At 38.0% G+C, this 26,320-nt stretch overlaps 1 protein-coding gene across 2 annotated transcripts in view; it reads left to right on the top strand.

Annotated features, from left to right (window-relative positions):
• The window catches only part of PGAP1 (post-GPI attachment to proteins inositol deacylase 1), an 81,975-nt gene that overhangs the window by 10,677 nt on the left and 44,978 nt on the right, over positions 1 to 26,320 (top strand). The window contains exons 4-7 of one of the 2 annotated variants that reach the window (XM_007190457.2): positions 16,415 to 16,586; positions 20,260 to 20,354; positions 24,338 to 24,390; positions 25,231 to 25,297. In XM_007190457.2, the coding sequence (XP_007190519.1) occupies positions 16,415 to 16,586; positions 20,260 to 20,354; positions 24,338 to 24,390; positions 25,231 to 25,297 (387 nt within the window). Of the gene's footprint in view, positions 1 to 16,414; positions 16,587 to 20,259; positions 20,418 to 24,337; positions 24,391 to 25,230; positions 25,298 to 26,320 lie in introns of both variants that reach the window. The other variant, XM_007190456.2, reaches the window with a different exon arrangement.

The raw sequence follows: 26,320 nt of genomic DNA, 5'->3' as shown, positions 1-26,320 counted from the left end.
CATTAGGTGAATGGCACAGTAATAATTGCTACAGACAAGATTCATCATGGGTACTAAAATCAGTAGGTGAAAGTTTGAGGAGGAAAAGGATATTCACATGGTTTCACAGTATCTTTTCTAAAATATTTATTAACTACAAAGGGAAAGAACTTCACAATAAGAAACCTGGTAGACATCATCTTAACCAAGATTAACATTACCAGTAATAAGACATATTGATATCATGAATCTCCTGACACCATAGTTTCTGTGGCATTATTGTCAAAAATGCATAACCTCATTCTAATCATGGGAAAACTTCAAACAAACTGAAATCGAGAGACATGCTATAAAATAACTAACCAGTACTCTTCAAAAGCATCAAGGTCATAAAAAATGAGGAAAGACTGAAGAACTGTCACAGATTAGAGGATACTAAGGAGAAATAACAATAAATGCAAGGTGGGATGCTGGATGGAACCCTGAAATAGAAAAAGTACATTAGTGGGAAAACTGGTGAAACTTAGGTTAGGTCTGCAGTCAATTCTGTTGCTGCACCAATGTTAATTTCTTGATTTTGATAATTGTATGGTTATATTAAATGTTAACATTGGGGGAAACTGGGTGAGAGGTATATGGGAACTCTCTGTGCTATTTTTCCAAATTCTCTCTAATTGGTTCAAAATTAAAAGGTTAAAAAGTTTATTTTCAGTAATGAATTCCTTATGAGGTTTATAATTTATTTAGAAGGAAAATATATACTAATGGTGAAGAGAATGGGAAGAGGAGTAAATAGAATTATTCCACTGCAGTAAGAAGTATAATATTAATTCATGGTAGATAAGTTAAGGCTGTATATTGTAATTTCTAGAGTAACAACAACAAAAAAGCAGATGTAACTAAAGAGCAAATGGAGGAGAAATACAGGTATACCTCAGAGATATTGTGGGTTCGGTTCCAGACTGCTGCAATAAAGCAGATAAGACCTAAATATAAGGCCAGACACTATAAAACTCTTAGAGGAAAACATAGGAAGAACACTCTCTGACATAAATCACAGCAAGATACTTTTTGACCCACCTTCTAGAGAAATGGAAATAAAAAAAATAAACAAATGGGACTTAATGAAACTTAAAAGCTTTTGCGCAGCAAAGGAAACCATAAACAAGACAAAAAAGCAACCCTCAGAATGGGAGAAGATATTTGTAAATGAAGCAACTGACAAAAGATTAATCTCCAAAATATACAAGCAGCTCATGCAGCTCAATATCAAACAAACAAACATCCCAATCCAAAAATGGGCAGAAGATCTAAATAGACATTTCTCCAAAGAAGATATACAGATTGCCAACAAACACATGAAAGGATCTCAGCATCACTAATCATTAGAGAAATGCAAATCAAAACTACAGTGAGGTATCATCTCACACTGGTCTGAATGGCCATCATCAAAAAATCTACAAATAGTATATGCTGGAGAGGGTGTGGAGAAAAGGGAACCCTCTTGCACTGTTGGTGGGAATGTAAATTGATCAGCCACTATTGAGAACAGTGTGGAGGTTCCTTAAAAAACTAAGAATAGAACTACCGTACAACCCAGCAATCCCACTACTGGGCATATACCCTGAGAAAACCATAATTCGAAAAGAGTCATGTACCACAATGTTCATTGCAGCACTATTTACAATAGCCAGGACATGGAAGCAACCTAGGTGTCCATCGACAGATGAATGGATAAAGAAGATGTGGCACATATATACAGTGAAAAATTACTCAGCCATAAAAAGAAACGAAATTGAGTTATTTGTAGTGAGGTGGATGGACCTAGAGTCTGTCCTACAGAGTGAAGTAAGTCAGAAAGAGAAAAATACCATATGCTAACACATATATATGGAATCTAAAAAGAAAAACGTTCTGAAGAACCTTGGAGCAGGACAGAAATAAGGATGCAGACGTAGAGAATGGACTTGAGGACACAGGGAGGGGGAAGGGTAAGCTGGGATGAAGTGAGAGAGTAGCATTGACATATATACACTACCAAGTGTAAAACAGATAGCTAGTGGGAAGCAGCTACATAGCACAGGGAGATCAGCTCAGTGCTTTGTGACCACCTAGAGGGACGGGATAAGGAGGGTGGGAGGGAGACACAAGAGGGAGGGGATATGGGGATATATGTAAACATATAGCTGATTCATTTTGTTATACAGTAGAAACTAACACAGCATTGTAAACCAATTATACTCTAATAAAGATGTTAAAAAAAAAGCAGATATCACAATAAATCAAGTCTCATGAATTTTTTGGTTTCCCAATGCATATAAAACTTACGTTTACACTATACCATAGGCTGTTAAGTGTGCAATAGCATTATGTCTAAAAAAATGTACGTACCTCAATTTTAAAGTATTGCTAAAAAATGCTGACCATCATTTGAGCCTTCATCAAGTTGTAGTAGTAACATAAGAGATCACGGATCACACAGCTCACCATAACAAATACAGTAATAATGGAAAAGTTTGAAATATTGTGAGAATTACCAAAAATGTGACACAGAGACAAAGTGAGCAAATACTGTTAGAAAATGGCACCAATAGATTGCTCAGTGCAGAGTTGCCACAAACCTTTGATTTGTAAAAAATGCAGTATCAGTGAAGTACAATAAAGTGAAGCACAATAAAATGAGGTATGCCTGTATTCAATCTGAAAGGAGGAAAGAACAGAAAGGCAGATGAGACAAACAGAAAACAAATGGCAAAGTGATAGAGTTCAATGCAACTATATCAATAATTACATTAATTGTAGATGGATTAAACACTCCAATTAAAAGAAAGATCTTGTCAGACTGGATAAAAAAGCAAGACCCACCCAACTATATGCTAATCTGGATACTAGAAAGCAAAAGCCACTTTAAATGTCAAGATCCTGATAGATTAAAAGTAAAAGAATGGAAAAACTATACATACAAACAGATCGTATGAAAGCTGGCATGGCTGTCTTAGTGTAGATTCTAGGACAAATGATATTACAGGGATAAAGAGGGACATTTCATGATAATGAGTCATCTCATCAACAAGGCAAAAGAATCTGAAGTGAGCATGCACCTAATAACAGAGCTTCCAAATTCATGAAGCAGAATCTAACGAACTAAACGGAAAAATAGGTACAACCACATTTAGAGTTGACAATTTCAACAATCCTCTCTCAGTAATTGAGGAAATAACTAGAAAATCAGTAAAGTATAGAAGATTTGAACACTGTTAACCAACTTAACCTGTTGACATTTATAGAACACACCCAACAACTGTACAAACTGTGTTCTCTTTAAATGCATGTGGAACATTTACTAAGGTATGCCATATGCTAAGCCATAAAACAAGTCTCAATTTCAGAGGATTGAAATCATACAGGGTTTATTTTCTGAATATAGCAGAATTAAATTAGAAATCAACAAGAAAAAGATATCTGAAAAATCCTCGAATATTTGGAAATGACTTCTAGATAACCCAGAGGTCAAACGGAAAATCACAGGTAAAATTTGAAAGTGTTTTGAATTGAATTAAAATGAAAACACATCATCAGAATATGTAAGATTAAAGTAGTAGTTAGAAGAAATATAGTTTTAAATGCTTCTATTAGGGACTTCCCTAGTGGCGTGGTCGTTAAGAATCCGCATGCCAATGCAGGGGACATGGGTTCGATCCCTGGTCTGGGAAGATCCCACATGCTGTGGAGCAACTAAGCCTGTGTGCCACAACTACTGAGCCTGCGCTCTAGAGCCCACAAGCCACAACTCCTGAGCCTGCATGCCTAGAGCCTGTGCTCCGCAGCAAGAGAAGCCACCGCAATGAGAAGCCCGCGCACCGTAACGAAGAGTAACCCCCACTTGCCACAACTAGAGAAAGCCTGCGCACAGCAGTGAAGACCCAACACAGCCAAAAACAAATAACCAAATAAATAAAATTATAAAACTAAATAAATAGAGAAGCTTCGGAACCACGGAGGAGAGCACAGCAACAGGGGTGTGGAGGGCAAAGCGGAGAGATTCCCGCACAGAGGATCGGTGCTGACTAGCACTCACCAGCCCGAGAGGCTTGTCTGCTCACCCGCCGGGACGGGGAGTGACCTGGGAGCTGAGGCTCGGGCTTTGGTCGGATCGCAGGGAGAGGACTGGGGTTGGCGGCGTGAACACAGCCTGAAGGGGTTAGTGCACCACAGCTAGCCGGGAGGGAGTCCGGGAAAGGCTGGAGCTGCCGAAGAGGCAAGACACTTTCTTGCCTCTTTGTTTCCTGGTGCGCGAGGAGAGGGGACTAAGAGCGCTGCTTAAAGGAGCTCCAGAGATGGGCGCGAGCCGCGGCTATCAGTGTGGACCCCAGAGATGGGCATGAGATGCTAAGGCTGCTGCTGCCGCCACCAAGAAGCCTGTCTGCAAGCACAGGTCACTATCGACACCTCCCCTCCTGGGAGCCTGTGCCGCGCACCACTGCCAGGGTCCCGTGATCCAGGGACAACTTCCCCAGGAGAACGCACAGCACGCCTCAGGCTGGTGCAACGTTATGCAGGTCTCTGCCGCCGCAGGCTCGCCCCGCAAACGTACCCCTCCCTCCCCCTGGCCTGAGTGAGCCAGAGCCCCCGAAGCAGCTGCTCCTTTAACGCCGTCCTGTCTGAGCGAAGAACAGACGCCCTCAGACGACCTACACTCAGAGGCGGGTCCAAATCCAAAGCTGAACACTGGGAGCTGTGTGAACAAAGAAGAGAAAGGGAAATTTCTCCCAGTAGCCTCAGAAGCAGCGGATTAAAGCTCCACAATCAACTTGGTGTACCCTGCATCTGTGGAATACCTGAATAGACAACGAATCATCCCAAATTGAGGAGGTGGACTTTGGGAGCAACATATATTATTTTTTCCCCTTTTCCTCTTTTTGAGAGTGTGTATGTGTATGCTTCTGTGTGAGATTTTGTCTGTATAGCTTTGCTTTCACCATTTGTCCTAGGGTTCTGTCCGCCCGTTTCCTTTTTTTTTTTTTTTAACTTAAAAAAATTTTTTTTCATAATTATTTTTTATTTTTTTATTTTAATAACTTTATTTTATTCTATTCTATTTTATTTTATTTTATTTTATCCTCTTTCGTTCTTTCTATCTATTTTTTCACCCTTTTATTCTGAGCCGTGCGGATGAAAGGCTCTTGGTGCTCCAGCCAGGCATCAGGGCTGTGCCTCTGAGGTGGGAGAGCCAACTTCAGGACACTGGTCCACAAGAGACCTCCCAGCTCCACGTAATACCAAACGGCGAAAATCTCCCAGAGATCTCCATCTCAACACCAAGACCCAGCTTCACTCAACAACCAGCAAGCTACAGTGCTGGACACCCTATGCCAAACAACTAGCAACACAGGAACACAACCCCATCCATTAGCAGACAGTCTGCCTAAAATCATAATAACGTCACAGACACCCCAAAACACACCACCAGACGCGGACGTGCCCACCAGAAAGACAAGATCCAGCCTCATCCACCAGAACACAGGCACTAGTCCCCTCCACCAGGAAGCCTACACAACCCACTGAACCAAACTTAGCCACTGGGAACTGACACCAAAAACAACGGGAACTATGAACCTGCAGCCTGCGAAAAGGAGACCCCAAACACAGTAAGATAAGCAAAATGAGAAGACAGAAAAACGCACAGCAGATGAAGGAGCAAGGTAAAAACACACCAGACCTAACAAATGAAGAGGAAATAGGCAGTCTACCTGAAAAAGAGTTCAGAGTAATGATAGTAAAGATGATCTAAAATCTTGGAAATAAAATAGACAAAATGCAAGAAACATTTAACAAGGACCTAGAAGAACTAAAGAGGAAACAAGCAACGATGAACAACACAATAAATGAAATTAAAAATACTCTAGAAGGGATCAATAGCAGAATAACTGAGGCAGAAGAACGGATAAGTGACCTGGAAGATAAAATAGTGGAAATAACTACTGCAGAGCAGAATAAAGAAAGAAGAATGAAAAGAACTGAGGACAGTCTCAGAGACCTCTGAGACAACATTAAACGCACCAACATTCGAATTATAGGGGTCCCAGAAGAAGAAGAGAAAAAGAAAGGAACTGAGAAAATATTTGAAGAGATTATAGTTGAAAACTTCCCTAATATGGGAAAGGAAATAGTTAATCAAGTCCTGGAAGCACAGAGAGTCCCATACAGGATAAATCCAAGGAGAAACACACCAAGACACATATTAATCAAACTATCAAAAATTAAATATAAAGAAAACATATTAAAAGCAGCAAGGGAAAAACAACAAATAACACACAAGGGAATCCCCATAAGGTTAACAGCTGATCTTTCAGCAGAAACTCTGCAAGCCAGAAGGGAGTGGCAGGACATATTTAAAGTGATGAAGGAGAAAAACCTACAACCAAGATTACTCTACCCAGCAAGGATCTCATTCAGATTTGATGGAGAAATTAAAACCTTTACAGACAAGCAAATGCTGAGAGAGTTCAGCACCACCAAACCAGCTTTACAACAAATGCTAAAGGAACCTCTCTAGGCAAGAAACACAAGACAAGGAAAACACCTACAATAACAAACCCAAAACATTTAAGAAAATGGGAATAGGAACATAAATATTGATAATTACCTTAAATGCTCCCACCAAAAGACACAGACTGGCTGAATGGATACAAAAAAAAGACCCATATATATGCGGTCTTCAAGAGACCCACTTCAGACCTAGGGACACATACAGACTGAAAGTGAGGGGATGGAAAAAGATATTCCATGCAAATGGAAATCAAAAGAAAGCTGGAGTAGCAATTCTCATATCAGACAAAATAGACTTTAAAATAAAGACTATTACAAGAGACCAAGAAGGACACTATATAATGATCAAGGGATCGATCCAAGAGGAAGGTATAACAATTGTAAATATTTATGCACTCAACATAGGAGCACCTCAATACATAAGGCAAATACTAACAGCCATAAAAGAGGAAATCGACAATAACACAATCATAGTAGGGGACTTTAACACCCCAATTTCACCAATGGACAGATCATCCAAAATGAAAATAAATAAGGAAACACAAGCTTTACATGATACATTAAACAAGATGGACTTAATTGATATTTATAGGACATTCCACCCCAAAACAACAGAATACACGTTTTTCTCAAGTGCTCATGGAACATTCTCCAGGATAGATCATATCTTGGGTCACAAATCAAGCCTTGGTAAATTTAAGAAAATTGAAATCGTATCAAGTATCTTTTCCGACCACAACGCTATGAGACTAGATATCAATTAAAGGAAAAGATCTGTGAAAAATACAAACACATGGAGGCTAAACAATACACTACTTAATAACGAAGTGATCACTGAAGAAATCAAAGGGGAAATCAAAAAATACCTAGAAACAAATGAAAATGGAGACACGACGACCTAAAACCTATGGGATGCAGCAAAAGCAGTTCTAAGAGGGAAGTTTATAGCAATACAATCCTACCTTAAGAAACAGGAAACATCTCAAATAAACAACCTAACCTTGCACCTAAAGCAATTAGAGAAAGAACAAAAAAACCCCAAAGTTAGCAGAAGGAAAGAAATCAGAAAGATCAGATCAGAAATAAATGAAAAAGAAATGAAGGAAACGATAGCAAAGATCAATAAAACTAAAAGCTGGTTCTTTGAGAAGATAAACAAAATTGATAAACCATTAGCCAGACTCATCAAGAAAAAAAAGAAGAAGACTCAAGTCAATAGAATTAGAAATGAAAAAGGAGAAGGAACAACTGACACTGCAGAAATACAAAGGATCATGAGAGATTACTACAAGCAACTCTATGCCAATAAAATGGACAACCTGGAAGAAGTGGACAAATTCTTAGAAATGCACAACCTTCCGAGACTGAACCAGGAAGAAATAGAAAATATGAACAGACCAATCAGAAGCACTAAAATTGAAACTGTGGTTAAAAATCTTCCAACAAACGAAAGCCCAGGATCAGATGGCTTCACAGGCGAATTCTATCAAACATTTAGAGAAGAGCTAACACCTATCCTTCTCAAACTCTTGCAAAATATAGCAGAGGGAGGAACACTCTCAAACTCATTCTACGAGGCCACCATCACTCTGATACCAAAACAAGACAAAGATGTCACAAAGAAAACTACAGGCCAATATCACTGATGAACATAGATGCAAAAATCCTCAACAAAATACTAGCAAACAGAATCCAACAGCACATTAAAAGGGTCATACACCGTGATCAAGTGGGGTTTATCCCAGGAATGCAAGGATTCTTCAATATATGCAAATCAATCAATGTGATACACCATATTAACAAATTGAAGAATAAAAACCATATGATCATCTCAATAGATGCAGAGAAAACTTTCGACCAAATTCAACACCCATTTATGATAAAAGCCCTGCAGAAAATAGGCATAGCGGGAACTTTCCTCAACATAATAAAGGCCATATGTGACAAACCCACAGCCAACATCATCCTCAATGGTGAAAAACTGAAACCATTTCCACTAAGATCAGGAACAAGACAAGGTTGCCCACTCTCACCACTATTATTCAACATAGTTTCGGAAGTTTTAGCCATAGCAATCAGAGAAGAAAAAGAAATAAAAGGAATCCGGGGCTTCCCTGGTGGTGCAGTGGTTGAGAATCTGCCTGCCAATGCAGGGGACACGGGTTCGAGCCCTGGTCTGGGAAGATCCCACATGCCACGGAGCGACTGGGCCCGTGAGCCACAACTACTGAGCCTGCGCGTCTGGAGCCTGTGCCCCGCAACGGGAGGGGCCGCGATAGTGAAAGGCCCGCGCACCGCGATGAAGAGCGGCCCCCGCACCGCGATGAAGAGTGGCCCCCACTTGCCGCAACTAGAGAAAGCCCTCACACGAAAGAAAAAAAAAAAAAAAAAAAGGAATCCAAATCGGAAAAGAAGAAGTAAAACTGTCACTGTTTGCAGATGACGTGATACTATACATAGAGAATTCTAAAGATGCTACCAGAAAACTACTAGAGCTAATCAATGAATTTGGTAAGTAGCAGGATACAAAATTAATGCACAGAAATCTCTCGCATTCCTATACAGTAATGATGAAAAATCTGAAAGTGAAATTAAGAAAACACTCCCATTTACCACTGCAACAAGAAGAATAAAATATCTAGGAATAAACCTACCTAAGGAGACAAAAGACCTGTATGCAGAAAATTATAAGACACTGATGAAAGAAATTAAAGATGATACCAACAGATGGAGAGATATACCATGTTCTTGGATTGGAAGAATCAACATTGTGAAAATGACTCTCCAACCCAAATCAATCTACAGATTCAGTGCAATCCCTATCAAACTACCACTGGCATTTTTCACAGAACTAGAACAAAAAATTTCACAATTTGTATGGAAACACAAAAGACCCCGAATAGCCAAAGCAATCTTGAGAACGAAAAATGGAGCTGGAGGAATCAGGCTCCCTGACTTCAGACTATACTACAAAGCTACAGTAATCAAGACAGTATGGTACTGGCACAAAAACAGAAATATAGATCAATGGAACAGGATAGAAAGCCCAGAGATAAACCCATGCACATATGGTCACCTTATCTTTGATAAAGGAGGCAAGCTTATACAGTGGAGAAAAGACAGTCCCTTCAATAAGTGGTGCTGGGAAAACTGGACAGGTACATGTAAAAGTATGAAATTAGAACACTCCCTAACACCATACACAAAAATAAAGTCAAAATGGATTAAAGACCTAAATGTAAGGCCAGACACTATCAAACTCTTAGAGGAAAACATAGGCAGAACACTGTATGACATAAATCACAGCAAGATCCTTTTTGACCCAGCTCCTAGAGAAATGGAAATAAAAACAAAAATAAACAAATGGAACCTAATGAAACTTAAAAGCTTTTGCACAGCAAAGGAAACCGTAAACAAGACCAAAAGACACCCTCAGAATTAGAGAAACGATTTGCAAATGAAGCAACTGACAAAGGATTAATCTCCAAAATTTACAAGAAGCTCATGCAGCTCAATAACAAAAAAACAAACAACCCAATCCAAAAATGGGCAGAAGACCTAAATAGACATTTCTCCAAAGAAGATATACAGATTGCCAACAAACACATGAAAGAATGCTCAACATCATTAATCATTAGAGAAATGCAAATCAAAACTACAATGAGATATCTTCTCACACTGGTCTGAATGGCCATCATCAAAAAATCTAGAAACAATAAATGCTGGAGAGGGTGTGGAGAAAAGGGAACCCTCTTGCACTGTTGGTGGGAATGTAAATTGATACAGCCACTATGGAGAACAGTATGGAGGTTCCTTAAAAAACTAAAAATAGAACTACCATACAACCCAGCAATCCCACTACTGGGCATATACCCGGAGAAAACCATAATCCAAAGAGAGTCATGTACCAAAATGTTCATTGCAGTTCTATTTACTATAGCCAGGACATGGAAGCAACCTAAGTGTCCATCACTGGATGAATGGATAAGGAAGATGTGGCACATATATACAATGGAATATTACTCAGCCATAAAAAGCAACGAAATGGAGTCATTTGTAGTGAGGTGGATGGAGTTAGAGTCTGTCATACAGAGTGAAGTAAGTCAGAAAGAGAAAAACAAATACAGTATGCTAACACATGTATAAGGAATCTAAGGGGAAAAAAAAAGTCATGAAGAACCTAGTGGCAAGACGGGAATAAAGACACAGACCTACTAGAGAATGGACTTGAGGATATGGGGAGGGGGAAGGGTAAGCTGTGACAAAGTGAGAGAGTGGCATGGACATATATACACTACCAAACGTAAAATAGATAGCTAGTGGGAAGCAACTGCATAGCACAGGGAGATCAGCTCTGTGCTTTGTGACCACCTAGAAGGGTGGGATAGGGAGGGTGGGAGGGAGGGAGATGCAAGAGGGAAGAGATATGGGAACATATGTATATGTATAACTGATTCACTTTGTTATAAAGCAGAAAGTAACACACCATTGTAAAGCAATTATACTCCAATAAAGATGTTAAAAAAATAATAAAATAAAATTAGGCAACTATAAAAATAAATAAATAAATAAATGCTTTTATTAGAAAAGAACAAGTTTTAAAAGCAATCATCTAACCTTCCAACTTAAGAAGCTAGAGAAAGAAGAACAAAGTAAACTCAAAATAAGTAGAAATAAGGTAACAATAAAGATGAGAATGGAAATCAGCTAAATAGAAAACAGTCAAACAGTGGAGAAAGATTGATACCAATGGCTGATTTTTTGAAAAGATGTGTAAAATTGATAAACCCATAGATAGACTGATTACGAAAAGAAAGGAGGGGACACATTAACAATATCAAGACTAAAAGAGGGAACGTCTCTACAGAGTCTACAGATACTAAGAAGCTATTAAAGGAATGTTATGAAAGACTTTATGCCAATAAATTTGACAACTCAGATGAAATGCACAAATCCCTTGAAACTTAAATTACAAAACAGTTACAAGAAGAAACAATGTCTGACTAGCTCTATATCTGTTTAGAATTTTTTTGAATTTGTAATTAAAAATCTTACTGCCAAGAAAAACCTAGAGCTAAATGACTTCAGTGGCGAATTCTTTCAAACATTTAAAGGGGAAATAATACCCATCTTACACAAACTCAGAAAATAAGAAGACAACAACACTTCATTTAAGAAACCAGCAAACCCTGACTATCAAAATCAGACAATGAGTGACAGTTGTTTGAAAAGAAAATAAAGACCTCATATCCCTCATAAACATAGATATAAAATTCTAAACCAAAAAAAACCACAACAGGAAAAAGGGACTTCGCTGGTGGGGAAGTGGTTAAGACTCTGCCTTCCAATGCAGGGGGCATGGGTTCACTCCCTGGTTGGGGAACTAAGATCCCGTGTGCTGCACAGTGTGGCCAAAAAAATTTTTTTTGAATTCTAAACAAAAAATTAGGCTATCAAATCCAGCAGTATTTTAAAGTATAATACATTATGACGAAGTAGGATTTATCCCAAGAATGCAAAGTTGGTTTATATTCAGGTATCAATCAATGTAATTCATCATAGGATCATCTAAATAGATGAAGAAAACTCATTTGACTACATTCAGCACCCATTCATAATTTAAGGAAAAAATAAATAAAACTCAGCACAGTAGGAATGGAAGCGAACTTCCTCAAGCTGAGGAATTACAAGTATCATGCATATGCATAGTATTATGGGAGGAAACAAGCTGTATTTAGTTAAGGACCATTTATGTATCGATTTTGCTGGATAAGATAAGTACGATGTGATCATAAAATGAGATTTCCATAAATGTTATTCACAATAAATAATCAAATGTCTTGAATGTTGTATACAGATGGCTTTTTCCTTTCTTCATTTTTCAGCTTCTGTCTCCTCCCACCATCCCTATTCAACATTGTACAGAAGTCATAGCAAGTGCAATAAGGCCAGAAAGAGAAATAAAATTAATAAAGATTAAAAAGGAAGAATTAAAACTATCTGTAATCACAGATGACATAAGTATACAGAAACATTTAAAGGAATTTACAGAAAATTTTTAGAATTCATAAGTGAATTTAGCAAAGTCACAGGTAGATGGTCAATATTCAAAAGGCAGTGAACAAATGGAAGGTGAAATTTTGAAATGCATTTACAGTAGTATACAGAATAAATTCTTATGGATAAATTTAATGAAAGATGTGCAAGATCTGTTCACTGAAAACTGCAAACCTTGCTGATAGAAATTAAAGAAATCCAAAATAAATTAACAGACCAACTTTATGGATTAGAAGATTCAAGATTAAGATGTAAATTCTCCCCAAACAGACCAGTAGATTTAATGCAATACAAATCAAATACCAGCGGTTGTTTTTTAAAAAACTGGTGAGCTTATGTGGAAAGAATCAGAAAGACCAGCCTTGAAAAAGAACAAAGTTGGAGGACGTGCACTGCCTGATTCAAGACTTAACTGTAAAGCTACAGTAATCCAGGCATTTGTATTCCTGTGTATCTTGAAAATGAAATTTAGGCGTCATGATTCTTTGCATAAGCCAGCATTTTAAAATTACTTCAACAGCAAGTATTTTTTAGCTTAAATCTACACTTATGGGCTTCCCTGGTGGCGCAGTGGTTGAGAGTCTGCCTGCCAGTGCAGGGGACACGGGTTCGAGCCCTGGTCTGGGAGGATCCCACGTGCCGCGGAGCGGCTGGGCCCGTGAGCCACAACTACTGAGCCTGAGCGTCTGGAACCTCTGCTCCGCAACAAGAGAGGCCGCGATAGTGACAGGCCCGCGCACCGCGATGAAGAGTGGCCCCCACTCGCCGCAGCTGGAGAGGGCCCTCGCACAGAAACGAAGACCCAACACAGCCAAAAAAATAAACATAATAAATAAAAATTAAAAAAAAAAATCTACACTTATTATAGAATGAAATGAGCCATAGGATGAAACAGGACTTTTTATGTATCTGATATTTATTGAACAAGATAAATAAGATGTGATTACAAAATGAGAATTATTTCCATAAATGACTTTCACAATAAACAATCGTGTCTTTAATGTTATATACTAGGTAGTTTGTTTTCCTTCTCTATTTTTTGTTGTCATGTTTTGTCTAACAAATACATACTAAATTTATAATAAAACAAATAAACTTTCTTTAAATTGAGGCTTTTAGAGAGTAATATTTCTGTTACAAGCAAGTACAGTAGGAGTTAGAGACAATTGAATCTTGTTGAATGGATACGATTTGGGTGTGGGAAAGTGAGAGGACATTTTAGGTAGAGAAAAGCACATTCATTCATCATATGAGTCTGCATGCAAATATAGGAATGAATAAAACAGAAGTCTAAGCCCTCATGAACCTTATGTTCTAACAGAGAGAGGCAGACAGTAAACATCATAAATAAGAAAAATACATACTATCTTATATGGTGATAAATGCCAGGAAGAAAAATAAAACAGGAAAAGGAGATAAGGAGTTGAGGGTAGAAGACTGCAATTATAAATAAGGTTACCCAGTGAAGACCTCCAGACAGTTTAATACAAATTAAGGACATGAGGGAGTAACCCGTTTAGATATCTGGGGAAAGTACTCTAGGCAGAGGAAACAAATATCTGAGGCAAACACATGTGAGCTGTATTTGAGGAAAAACAAGGAATCTGGTATGGCTGGAACAGACAGTGAGTTAGTAGAAGGAGAGTTTGGGGCGGGGTGGGGGGAGGCAGATTATAGAGCCTTGGAGGCATTTTTAGAATTTTGCCTTTTAAATGATATGGAAAGCCACTGGAGGTTTTTGAAGAAAAGAATGACATGTTCTGTTTTAGGTTTTCACAGTGTCATTCGTTATGCTCTTGAGCATAAACTGAAGGGATGTAAAGGTAGAAGCAGAGAGACCAGTTAGGAAGCTTCTGCAGTAATTCAGACAAATAACTGTGATTTGGATCAAGCTGATAGCAGTGGAGGTGATAAGAAATGGTCAGATTGGTGTAAATCTTAAAGGCAACCGGGTTTGCTGGTACATCAGGTATGGAGGGGTAATGTGAGAGAAAAAGAAGCGTTAAGGGTGACCCAAACTAGAAAAACTAAAAGGATTGAATTATCATTAACCCGGATGGGGGGAAATGTAGGAGGAGAAAAGGTACATGGGGGGAAGTCCAGAGAAACTAGGTGCAGGCTTCCCAGTGTTCTCTTGCAGGAAAGTCACACTGGATGTGTTTAATTCCTACAGCAACGATTGTGACATGTATGAAATGTCATCTATGAGAGAAACTCATTAGAGACCCAGTGGCCAAGGTTTTTTATTGAGGGCTGGTCACCTAGACACCCTGTGCCTCTGCCTTCCGTGTACCAAAATCCCTACCAGAAGGATGAAGGTGTTCAACATAAACCATGTTGTTTACAAAACAGTTCCAGAACAATGAGCTATTCTTATCATTTAGGAATGATGAGAACCCTCCCAAAATCTATGGTCCCATACTGCAGCCCAGAGCCAACCTTTAATGCAGTCTCTTCTAAGGAGAGCAGTCTCAGGCCTATTCTGTTAACTCTTTTCTGCACAAGGCCCAATTTATTCATAGTAACAGGAGAAGAGGCATAGGTGAAGGATCAGTGTGGAGGGTGATGAGGAGAAGTTTGGTAGTAGAACTGAGGATACTATGTGGAGACAGAAAAGATTTTTTAAAAAGAAAAACTTACTTTAAAAATAAAATATGTAATTGTCAGTGAATAAATGTTGTGGAATGCTGGCTTCTTTTTAAACCCAGGCACACAATAGAGAAATAATTTGATGAGATAAGATATATCAATATGATGAGGTAGTACATTGCTGTGGCATTTGTAAATGTTCTGGCTTTTTTGTGCTATTTCCATTTTCAAATAAATGATTTGACTTTATATATCCCATAAAATCTAATATTCTGGTATACACCAAATATAATTACACCTCTTACATACAGTATAACAAATGGTAAAAACATGATTTGCTAGACCAAGTGTTCTGATTTTGGTTCAGAAAACCAAAGCCTAGCTGTTAAAAATGTTTGCAGGGGGCTTCCCTGGTGGCGCAGTGGTTGAGAATCTGCCTGCTAATGCAGGGGACACGGGTTCGAGCCCTCGTCTGGGAAGATCCCACATGCCGCGGAGCAACTAGGCCCATGAGCCACAACTACTGAGTCTGCGCGTCTGGAGCCTGTGCTCCGCAACAAGAGAGGCTGCGATAGTGAGAGGCCTGTGCCCCGCGATGAAGAGTGGTCCCCGCTTGCCACAACTAGAGAAAGCCCTCACACAGAAACGAAGACCCAACACATCCAAAAATAAATAATAAATTAATTAATTAATTAAAAAAAAAAACCCTCGGGCTTAAAAAAAAAATGTTTGCAAAACACAAAATATGTATACACTAATTACAAATATATGAAAATATATTTCTGTATCTTATTATGGGAGGTTATATAAATAGTTTAATTTTCTTTTTTCTATGAAATTGCTCATATGTAGAGAGAAGTATTTAGTATATTTATTTATTTATTTATTTTTTTATTAATTAATTAATTTATTTATTATTTTTGGCTGTGTTGGGTCTTCGTTTCTGTGCGAGGGCTTTCTCTAGTTGCGGCGAGTGGGGGCCACTCTTCATCGCGGTGCGCAGGCCTCTCACTATCGCGGCCTCTCTTGTTGCAGAGCACAGGCTCCAGACGCGCAGGCTCAGTAGTTGTGGCTCACGGGTCTAGTTGCTCCGCGGCATATGGGATCTTCCCAGACCAGGGTTTGAACCCGTGTCCCCTGCATTGGCAGGCAGATTCTCAACCACTGCACCACCAGGGAAGCCCTAGTATATTTATTATGATATTAATCCTTAATCATGCCTTGATGATTTTTTAAATAGGGTCAAGAATTTGCTCCAACGAGTGTGGCAATAATTGGTCATTCTATGGGTGGCCTTGTTGCAAGAGCTTTGCTTACATTGAAAAATTTTAAGCAGGATCTGATCAATCTTCTTATTACACAAGCAACGCCTCATGTTGCTCCTGTGATGCCATTAGATCGTTTCATTACAGGTGAGTACTGTTACATAAACACTAACTGACCTCCCCATTGTTGTTTAGGATTAAACAGATCCTTGCAGCTACTACTCCCTTTAGAGTATACTATAGGTTTATCCATGTGTGAAGCAGCTTAGGTTTAAATCAGCACCTCCAATTCTGAGCATCTCTTTTTGTGACTTTCAACTTAGGCTCATAACTGAAACTGCTGCTAATTTTCTCTCCCTTTTGCATCTTAACATGGAAAGCATGTGTCTTATAACCCCTAGGAACTTGAGCTTCATTTTAGTTATTCTTGAGGATGACTCTTGGTCTCTTAAAGTGTGTTTATACTTCCTTTTTTTTGTTAACTCTTCTGGGTACTTCATTCAAAATAACCTTATATTTAAGTAAAATAGTAGAAATGCCTTGGTTTTTTTTAATAAATAGGTCTGCTAACACTTTATATGATTAGGTAAGGTAGGATTGCTAATCTTTATAGAGCTCTTATTATATTTTGGATATTGTGGTGAGAACTTTACATGATTATTGTATCATTTGATCCTTATGGCAGTTCTTTGAGATAGGTACCATTGTTATTGCCATGTTCATGGACAGAAAAAAGAGGCCAAGATAAAGTTCTTGCCCAAAATCACATGGCAAGAAAATGGTGGAGTTGGTATGCGATGGTCCAGCCACCGCAGGGGGTCTTCCAGGTCCCGAAGGAGAGGGGTAAGGGACTGAATAGCACTGCGAGTATGGGGTCAGAAGGACCAAGACAACTGATGGTTGCTAGGCACTTTATTTAGAATTTACTGAATCTTATATAGACAGAAGAGGAACTTATTATTAGACAATAATCCCATGGAATTGCTTATCGTCTCGGTTCAGTCACTACCACGGATGTCAACAAGTTTACAACAACTATCCTTGAACATTATCTTCCCTTAACCAGGCTCACACACAGCCCCCAGCCATAGGGAACAACCAGGACTCTCAGTTCCCTGAGGTCTCCTGGCTTGAGATAGCTTTGCTAATCTCTTTTACATTCCTCAGGCCTGGGAAAAAGAGTGTATTCCAAGGTAAGGGCTTTGCTTTTTGTGAGAGACATACTGTCTCCTCCAGGAGTTACCTCCGGCTAAGACTGCATGCCTCCCACACTGGTATTTGACTCCCGGCAAGCTTGTTTCTGGGCCTGTGCCTTTAACATTTACGTATGCTGCCTCTGAATTGAGTTACATTATGAGAACAGAGGAAGTAAAATTATGGATAATACTGTAATGTTGCAGGGAATTTTGAGTGAACAATAGGAGTTTATGATTGTTGTCATCTAATTAAATAGTGATAATGTCACAGAATAAGAATTAAATGCCTACTATCTCAACTTTTTATTAAAGAAAGTCAAGTATTATCTTCACTGCTTTTTTGGAATGTTGTATGTGTAGAAGAAAATCTTTAGAAAGAAATAATTATTTTTCCTAATCAGTAAATTTACACAACTTCTTACCCTATAAAAATTTGCATTATCTTAATTGTGGTGAAAATTTTGTTTATAGATAAGTGAGGCATATACCCTAGTGACTCCAAACCAAAGTAGTTTTCCAAAGCACCCATCTTAACATAACATTGCCAAGGAGTAAGCTTACTTGCTGGAATATCTGGTGCAGTAGCACTTAAAGAGAAGTTTGATTTTTTTCCTTATTACATTTAAAACTTTGCCTGTAGAACTCTTCTCATAAAAATTTTTAGTTTTATTATTGAAGTTGGTTAAATATGCTTTACTGATTCTAATAATTATAAATTATTATTTATAATAGGTTTAGGAAAAAATTAAAGGTATAGACAAGTCATAATACTTGCCATCACAGTTGAGAATTCTTTCTCTTACTGCATTTTATGTGGTGTATGTAGATGAGCCATGCAGGTTAAATTACAATTACTCAAAATGCATTTTAAAAATCTCTTTGAGGAAAGAACTGTCAAGAGAGTCAGGTTTACTGTTTCTGAAGGATACCGATGGTCTGTTTCTAAATGGCTTAGGCTGAAAGTGCTTCTTAGGGTCAGGGAGCCTCTCCAGTAATTAGCAAGCTTCTATGCCATTTATTCTGTATTTATTTTTTATTGCGTTAAGCCATAATTAGAATGAAAAAACAAAAGTTCAAGGGTGGATTTTAAGTTTTTAGGAGACCCACATGACCTCCAGAAGTAGATTCCCTATTTTTACTTGGTGGAAATACTGTCCTTAAATAGGGGAGAGGAAGCTTTGCACTGAGCTCTGTACTTCAGAGGGCCCTGCTCCCGTGTTGCCATTTCCCACGGGGTGTGGAGTGTACAGGCCAAGCAGCCTCCCCACTTACAGGCTGTACCTTTACTTCTGGACTATGATCCAGGTAGCCAGTCCTTCAGACTTTTCTTGCCCATATGCCTCAAGCCCACTTCCTTAGCCTCTTACTTGGATCTGTCCTGAGGACAGGTATATAGAATCCTGAGCTTGAGTTATGGCCAAGGGTTGGCTCTGCATGAGGTAAAGACAGAATTTTGATGTGCACAGGAGGTCTTTCTGATGCAGGATGGAATGTGGATGGGAAGAAGAAGAAGAGAGCACAGTGATCTGTTCCCCCTTTGCTGCAGATCTCCACAGCAATCTGTGGCCAGAGATATGCTCTCCCTATGCTGCCATAATCCGGTGTCCAACTCTGAGGTGTCCTAGAATCCTTAATTTGAACCTGGCCTTCCAGGTTATTTCAATGATATATTTGTCAAGGTAGGCAGAGAAAATACATTTGATTTAAGTTTGTTAGCTGGAATTTTGACTTTTAAGTATTTAGACATATGGCATGTATACCCCATTGGAACTCTTATCCCAAGCCCTGGAGATATTAGGAATGGGTCTGCTTGGTCTCAATCTAAGTGAATACTACTGAGATCTTTAATGAGAAGAGTTTGCTGTTCCAAAATGTTAAAAGCCATCAATGGGATCAAATGCCAGGATAAAAAATGCAGTAAGTTTTGATAATCAGAATAGGAAATGAGAACTCCCCTGCCCTGGCCTCAGATCTTTGACACTAAATTTTTCTCATCTTCCATAGATAAAGTGGAAAAATTGTCTGCACCACTTGTTACACTAAATGGATAGAATCTTCTTAAGCATCAGATTTTCCGCAGCGGAGAGTCCCAAGACTAATGTGACTGTCATTGTCCTGATAGATGGTATTTTAAGAACTTAAATAGTACTTTGTGTAGTCACCAGTACTACAGTGGCTGCAGTAGACAGTTGCTAAGCCCTTATAAGCAGGGACGCAGCCATGATTAGGAAGATCTATTGATATAATTCCTTAGCATAGTAAACTTGTATCTTTGGAAGAATTTCGGGGGTTTCTTTCTATACTATGTGGCTCATAAACAAGCAGCATCCTTGTGGAATGTAGAGACCTGTTTGCTATGGACTTGTCAAAGCTAATAAAATTGGGTTATCTTTTTTCTTTATTGATACCTTTACTAACTCTTAGTATTTGTACTCTGATGGGGAAAGTAGAGTATGTGTAAAGATACTGATTTTACCCAAAATAGAGAAATGTGGATGGCATTGCTTATAAACAATTCAGATGGCTTAAACAGAAATTCAGTTTAATATTAGTATTATAGATGGGTTATTGTTGCAGGGCATGGTTAATGATTTTTAATGTATGCCTTTTTTATTTCCCACCAGATTTTTATATGACTGTAAACAACTATTGGATTCTGAATGCTAGACACATAAATTTAACCACGCTGTCTGTAGCTGGAGGATTCCGGGATTACCAAGTTCGTTCAGGACTGACTTTTCTACCAAAATTAAGCCATCATACCAGTGCCTTATCTGTTGTGGTAATCTTTTTAAAGATTCTACTGAAGTAGTAACATGATGGACACGGTGGGGCATGAAAGGAGAAATGATATGTAATCGGTTGGAAATGATTCCTGAGTTGGTCTGGTATAGTGTGTGTGTGCAAGTGTGCATGTGTATGTGTATGTGAGAGAGACAGAACATGAAACAATGAATATGAATATTTGGGGAAGACAGAGGCATGGATACTTACATCCATGGAAGGTGAAAAGGATCTTAGAAACTTTGTGCAAATGACTCTTATTTATGAAGATGATTGTTTCTTGTTCAAAATAAGTGCCTATCCATTGAGTAGAGTTTTAGTATAAAAAAGTATGGGCTGAAGTCCAGGGGCCCCGGGTGTATCTCAGTGGTATGCTGTATACGGTGGTAATGGAAGATCAAACATTTCACATACTCTTGAATTTTAAACTTGAATGAAGGTTTACTGATTTTAAAATTTAAAAATTAGCTTTGACAGTATAGATAGAGCTCTGATTAATTAATTTGCTAATTATTCTTCCCTGCTAGGACATCAAGTATTTGGTCTTTAAATGGGATACACAGCTTCTGTAAAATAAGTTCAGGTTTCCTTTTAGGACTTATTTTTGTATGTTTAACCTTTAAGTCTTTAGTTAAGAGCTTAACTTTTAAACTCAGTATACATGTCATCTCCAAATATTACTTAATTTCTAAAAAAAATTGATAGCCTTCCTTTTGCTTTTTAGATGATAGTTCTTTGTTTCATAGTTGTTCTCTTAATAGATACTCCTTTGCTCAGTTCACCTACTGCTGTTCATTCAGTAAATAGGTATTACTGAATGCTTGCCATACATAGAACAAAAATTATTAAGCTATTCTGCTCTTATCCACCATTTTCTTATAACTGAAGGAGTTGTGATGTAGCCATAATAGCTTTGGAACTAATTAGTACTAATTTACTAATTGGTAAATCTCTCAAACCTCATCATCGGTAGGAATCTTGTGTTTTTTTTTGTTTTTTTTTTTTAATTTATTTATTTTTGGCTGTGCTGGGTCCTCGTTTCCGTGCGAGGGCCTTCCCCAGCTGCGGCAAGCGGGGGCCACCCTTCATCACGGTGCGCGGGCCTCTCACTATCGCGGCCTCTCCTGCTGCGGAGCACAGGCTCCAGACACGCAGGCTCAGCAGTTGTGGCTCACGGGCCCAGCCGCTCCGCGGCATGTGGGACCCTCCCAGACCAGGGCTCGAACCCGCGTCCCCTGCACTAGCAGGCAGACTCCCAACCACTGCGCCACCAGGGAAGCCCAGGAATCTTGTTTTTTGATGCTGAATATTTTGGGCAGATATGTGCTAGAAGTTCTCAAAACTCTAAATATGAACTCCTTAGTATAAAAATAGATGTTTTAGTCATATAAAATTGGATATAACTTATTTCCTAGACTTGGTCTGGAGCATGTTGCTGTATTGATACCCCTTCCTGCAGCTTTTAAAGAATTTGGTCTTTTTAATGGTGTGTGTTGGGGGGGTGGGGGGGACGTGTGCTTCCCTCTTTTCTAATCCATTTGATAATGTATTGTGTTCAAGGCAGCTCATATATCTGTATCTCTGATGAAAATATTATTTTACTTATTATGGAACTTTCTCAAAGCTGGTTATTGTATAATCTGAGTTTTATTTAGTTTTTAAATATTTAATTACTTAGTTTTTAGCTCTCAAATAATCTACAGTCTTTATATATCTATATGTGTGTTCTCTTTAAAAAAACAATTATTAAGAAGTAATTTTTTTAATGATTATCTCAATAACAGTTAGATGACTTTAAATCCATTGGGACTAGAAAAATTGTTTAAGTTAGAGACCTTAGTTATATTCGTAGGGTAGGCTGAACTACTGTAATATTCACTCATGCAGGTAATGGCACTTAAACACAATAGAATTTCATGTTTCACTCGTATGACGGCCTTAGGTGTGCGTTTACGTGGCGGGTGGTTTTTGAGGAGTCTCACTGAGGGACCCAGGCTGATAGTAGGCTCCCCCTTCTTGAATGCTTTGCTTCCGAGGTTGCTCTAATCATCACTGTTTCAATCCACAGGAGGGGGGAAAGAGCATGAAGGAGAGCAGTTAGGCCTGGAAATGGCACACATCACTCTTTTTCACATCCCATTAGAGAAACCTTAGTCACACCATAGAATAAGAGAGGCTGAGACATGCATTCTAGTTAACTATATGAAAAAGGAAGAAGATTTTGGTGAACATTTAACAGTTTTTATCACAAAGGTCATGAGCAACTACCTTTATAATGTGTGTTGACTTTCCTTTTTTCAGCTGTAACACAGATGCATTCATTAGACTGAATGAAAGTAAACTAGCTTTTGTCCTTGTTAATAGTAAATGATGTTTACTGTGAGTTCTTACTTTACTGAGCATCTGATATAACCTTAGAACCACAGTGAACTCTGGTTGTCTTAATTTTTTAAAATAAGTTGCCAGCAGCAATTTCTAAATAAGATAGCTAATGCTTATAAGTTCATTAAGTAATCTATAGATTCCTTCAACTTTAGAGCCTCCAACCCAAATACACGTTGATATTTGCAGAGTACAATGGTGACAATGACTCAGTGACTCCTTAGAAGTTATAAATACCTTTTTTTTTGTTACAAATACCTTTTTTTATTATTATTAAAGAGGCATAGGGCTTCCCTGGTGGCTCAGTGGTTAAGAATCCGCCTGCCAATGCAGGGGACGTGGGTTTGAGCCCTGGTCCAGGAAGATCCCACATGCCACGGAGCAGCTAAGCCTGTGTGCCACAACTACTGAGCCTGCGCGCTAGGCCCGCAAGCCACAACTACTGAGCCTGCATGCTACAACTACTGAAGCCCACGCGCCTAGAGCCCGTGCTCCGCAACAAGAGAGGCCACCGCAATGAGAAGCCCGTGCACTGCAACGAAGAGTAGGCCCCGCTTGCCGCAACTAGAGAAAGCCCACGCGCAGCAACAAAGACCCAATGCAGCCAAAAAAAAAATAAATTAAATAAATAATTTTATTTAAAAAAAAACAAAAACAAAGAGGCATGTTAGGGCTTTAAATTTTCTTGCATACAGCATTGTTAGTTTCCTATTTTCATTTTGTTTTGACAGTTCTAGTGAGGGCATCTCATTGTGTCTTTGACAGTGTAGAGAGAGAGATGATATGAAAAATAATATCAGATTTACTTAATGTTTCCCCATTGTATGTAAGATGCTGTTCACAGAGAGGTCATTACCCTGTATAAATAGAAGTCTCTAGTTCTTGGAGGGTGCTGTGCCACTGTTAGGAAGCCGTCTGAAAATAGTTATGTTTTTTACTAGGTTTTTGCCCTTCTGTCTCTAACCCGTAGTATATATGCTAATCATCTAGGGATTTTTTTCCAAATAAGTCTGGACCCCACTTATAAGAGTCCGATTTGGTAGTTTTGTGATTAGGCATATTTATTTTGAAAAGTCTCCTCAGGCCTAGGTATCTCTCAGGCACATCCTGATTAGAATTAACATCTTAGAATTTACTAAGTGATAGTCTAGTCAGAACTAAAATTACTGAAATACCTATTATAATTTACATATACACTATGATTTATTAAAGAATCATAAACTCAACCTCTTATTAGAGTAATGAAGAGTTAGTAAACTTCAGTAAGTAATCTGTGGATGTTTTAATAATTTTAAAGGGTAATTTAAGCTTGACTAAGTAGCAAAGACAAAGAAGTATTCTATGCAGGAAATATTCAATATCTTAATATTTTTGGATCACCTTTTACAAGAGTGCATCATTTAAAAATTTCTGCGCATCATAAAATAGTGAAACTAATGTTACATGTTTCTAAAATTAGCCTATAAGAATTTCAAGCCTTTTGGAGAATAACAAGTGCATTTTTCTTAAGTATGATTTTTGTTTCTTTCCATTTAGAGTTCAGCAGTGCCTAAGACCTGGGTTTCAACAGACCACCTCTCCATTGTATGGTAAGTTAATATAACTTATTTTGGCAATTTGTGGTGGTCCTCTTTTCTCCTCAATGAATTGATTGGTTTGTTAGCTTTCTTAGAGCCTTATCCATAAATAAATAAAGATTTGGGAGAAAGATTAACTTAGGGGTTTAGAACTTCAGCCTTTGTTCTTGTCTTGGTTTAACCAAGGTGTCCTTGACAACCTATAAAATCATCTCCTGAAGAACCAGTAGCATCAGTCTCAAATGATAATGTCAAAATTTTAGAATTTGTCATAGCTGGGCAGAATCAAAGATACTTGTGGTAGGACTTTCTGAGCTCTTGGCCAATCACCAAACTCGGACTTGATTAATGCAGCATTGCCTATTCTAGAGCAGCACATGGAAAACCAAGTAGGAATTAGATTTACCCTTAATATAAATAAAGAAATAGGTTAAATAAGGGTCAAGAAATACATAAATCCTAGTATTTTATCTCTATATGCATTGGCTTAAAGATTCTCTTTTCACCTTCCTCTGGCTGTGCAATCAGTAGTGTTTGCAAGGACCACAACAGTTCAGACATATGAAGATGGGGCAGATAATATGTCTATATATGGGGTAGACAGGAAGATTTAGGGAAGACGGGGGCCTGACACTTACACTCTCAAATATCCAGGAAGATTTAATTTACTTTATTTTTATAGGTTTCAGCTTTAAGATGTGTGCTTAATAATGATAATTTGTTAAATAATTTTAGAATTTGCAGCATTAAAGGAAATTCATATATTCCATTAAATAATAGAATTATTTATGTTTGTATTAAAAGTTTATTTTTTAAGAAAGTTTCATTTGTAACATTTATTTTATTCTTTAGGTGTAAACAATTACAATTGACTACAATTCGAGCATTCTTTGATCTTATTGATGCTGATACTAAACAAGTATGTATTTTTAAACTAAAAGTTATTGCAGTGAAGTAAAAGCTTTTGTTAGAGCAATGATAGATTTAATACGTGTTTTTACTTTGATGAAAATAGAAACCTACACCTTATATTGACTGTAATTACTTTGAAAATGGAAATATCTGTATTTTTATCTGTAATCTTTGATAACTATTAATAATTAAGAATGCAATAAAAATGAAAAAGGAAAGAATACCTTAAATCTTCCTCAGTTCTTCCCCTTTACTGTTTAAAATTTGATATATGTCCTTCTGACTTTTTTCTTTTACCTTAAGGGAAATACTTATTACAAATATCCTTATGCAGTAGGATCAAAATATCTACATTCATTGAGTAACACAAGCTCACCAGAACTTAAATTATGTACTTCTAGAGTCAAACCTTTTCTGTATTGATATTTTACATATAAACTCTCCAAACTAGTGATTTTCTAAGTTGTTCAGTTAGCAGGATACCTGGAAATCATATTACTCTTTATCTCTTTCTTGTCTGCCAGCAGATAAATAGTAATGGGCACCAAGGATTTCAGCAAAATTCAGAGAATTCTATTAACTTAATTTTTTTTTCCTGTGAATTGGGAACAGATTGTCATTATTCATCGTAAGCAGCCTTTCACCTCAGGTCATTTTGCAGTGCATCACTGTTCCATAGAAGCATGTTTTGAGAACTACGGCTCTGGCTTCTCCTTTTGGAGAAAAAGTTCCTTGTATTTTTGGTAATTTTTTCCATTATGGCATATATTTTTGGATTCTTTTTCCTGAAGGCCCCAGTTCTTTGAGAGACTATTATGTGTGGCTTCTTTTGCAGTAAATCTCTGGGTAGTGCTTCCTTATCATTGTGTCTTAACCTTGCTCCTAAGCATTCTCTCTTAGGAGTAGGGTACTGTCTGTATTTTTTTCCTTAACCCTTCAGAAAGCTGCATAACTATTATTAGGGAGAATTATAGATATTTAGCTCTCTCCTGAAGAATGCAGTAAAAGAGAGACACAAGTTCATCTGTTT

Source organism: Balaenoptera acutorostrata, chromosome 8 (assembly GCF_949987535.1).
Source record: "Balaenoptera acutorostrata chromosome 8, mBalAcu1.1, whole genome shotgun sequence".
NCBI lineage: Eukaryota > Metazoa > Chordata > Mammalia > Artiodactyla > Balaenopteridae > Balaenoptera > Balaenoptera acutorostrata.
Note: the sequence above shows the minus strand (reverse complement) of the source record. Positions and strands in the feature narration are given on the sequence as shown.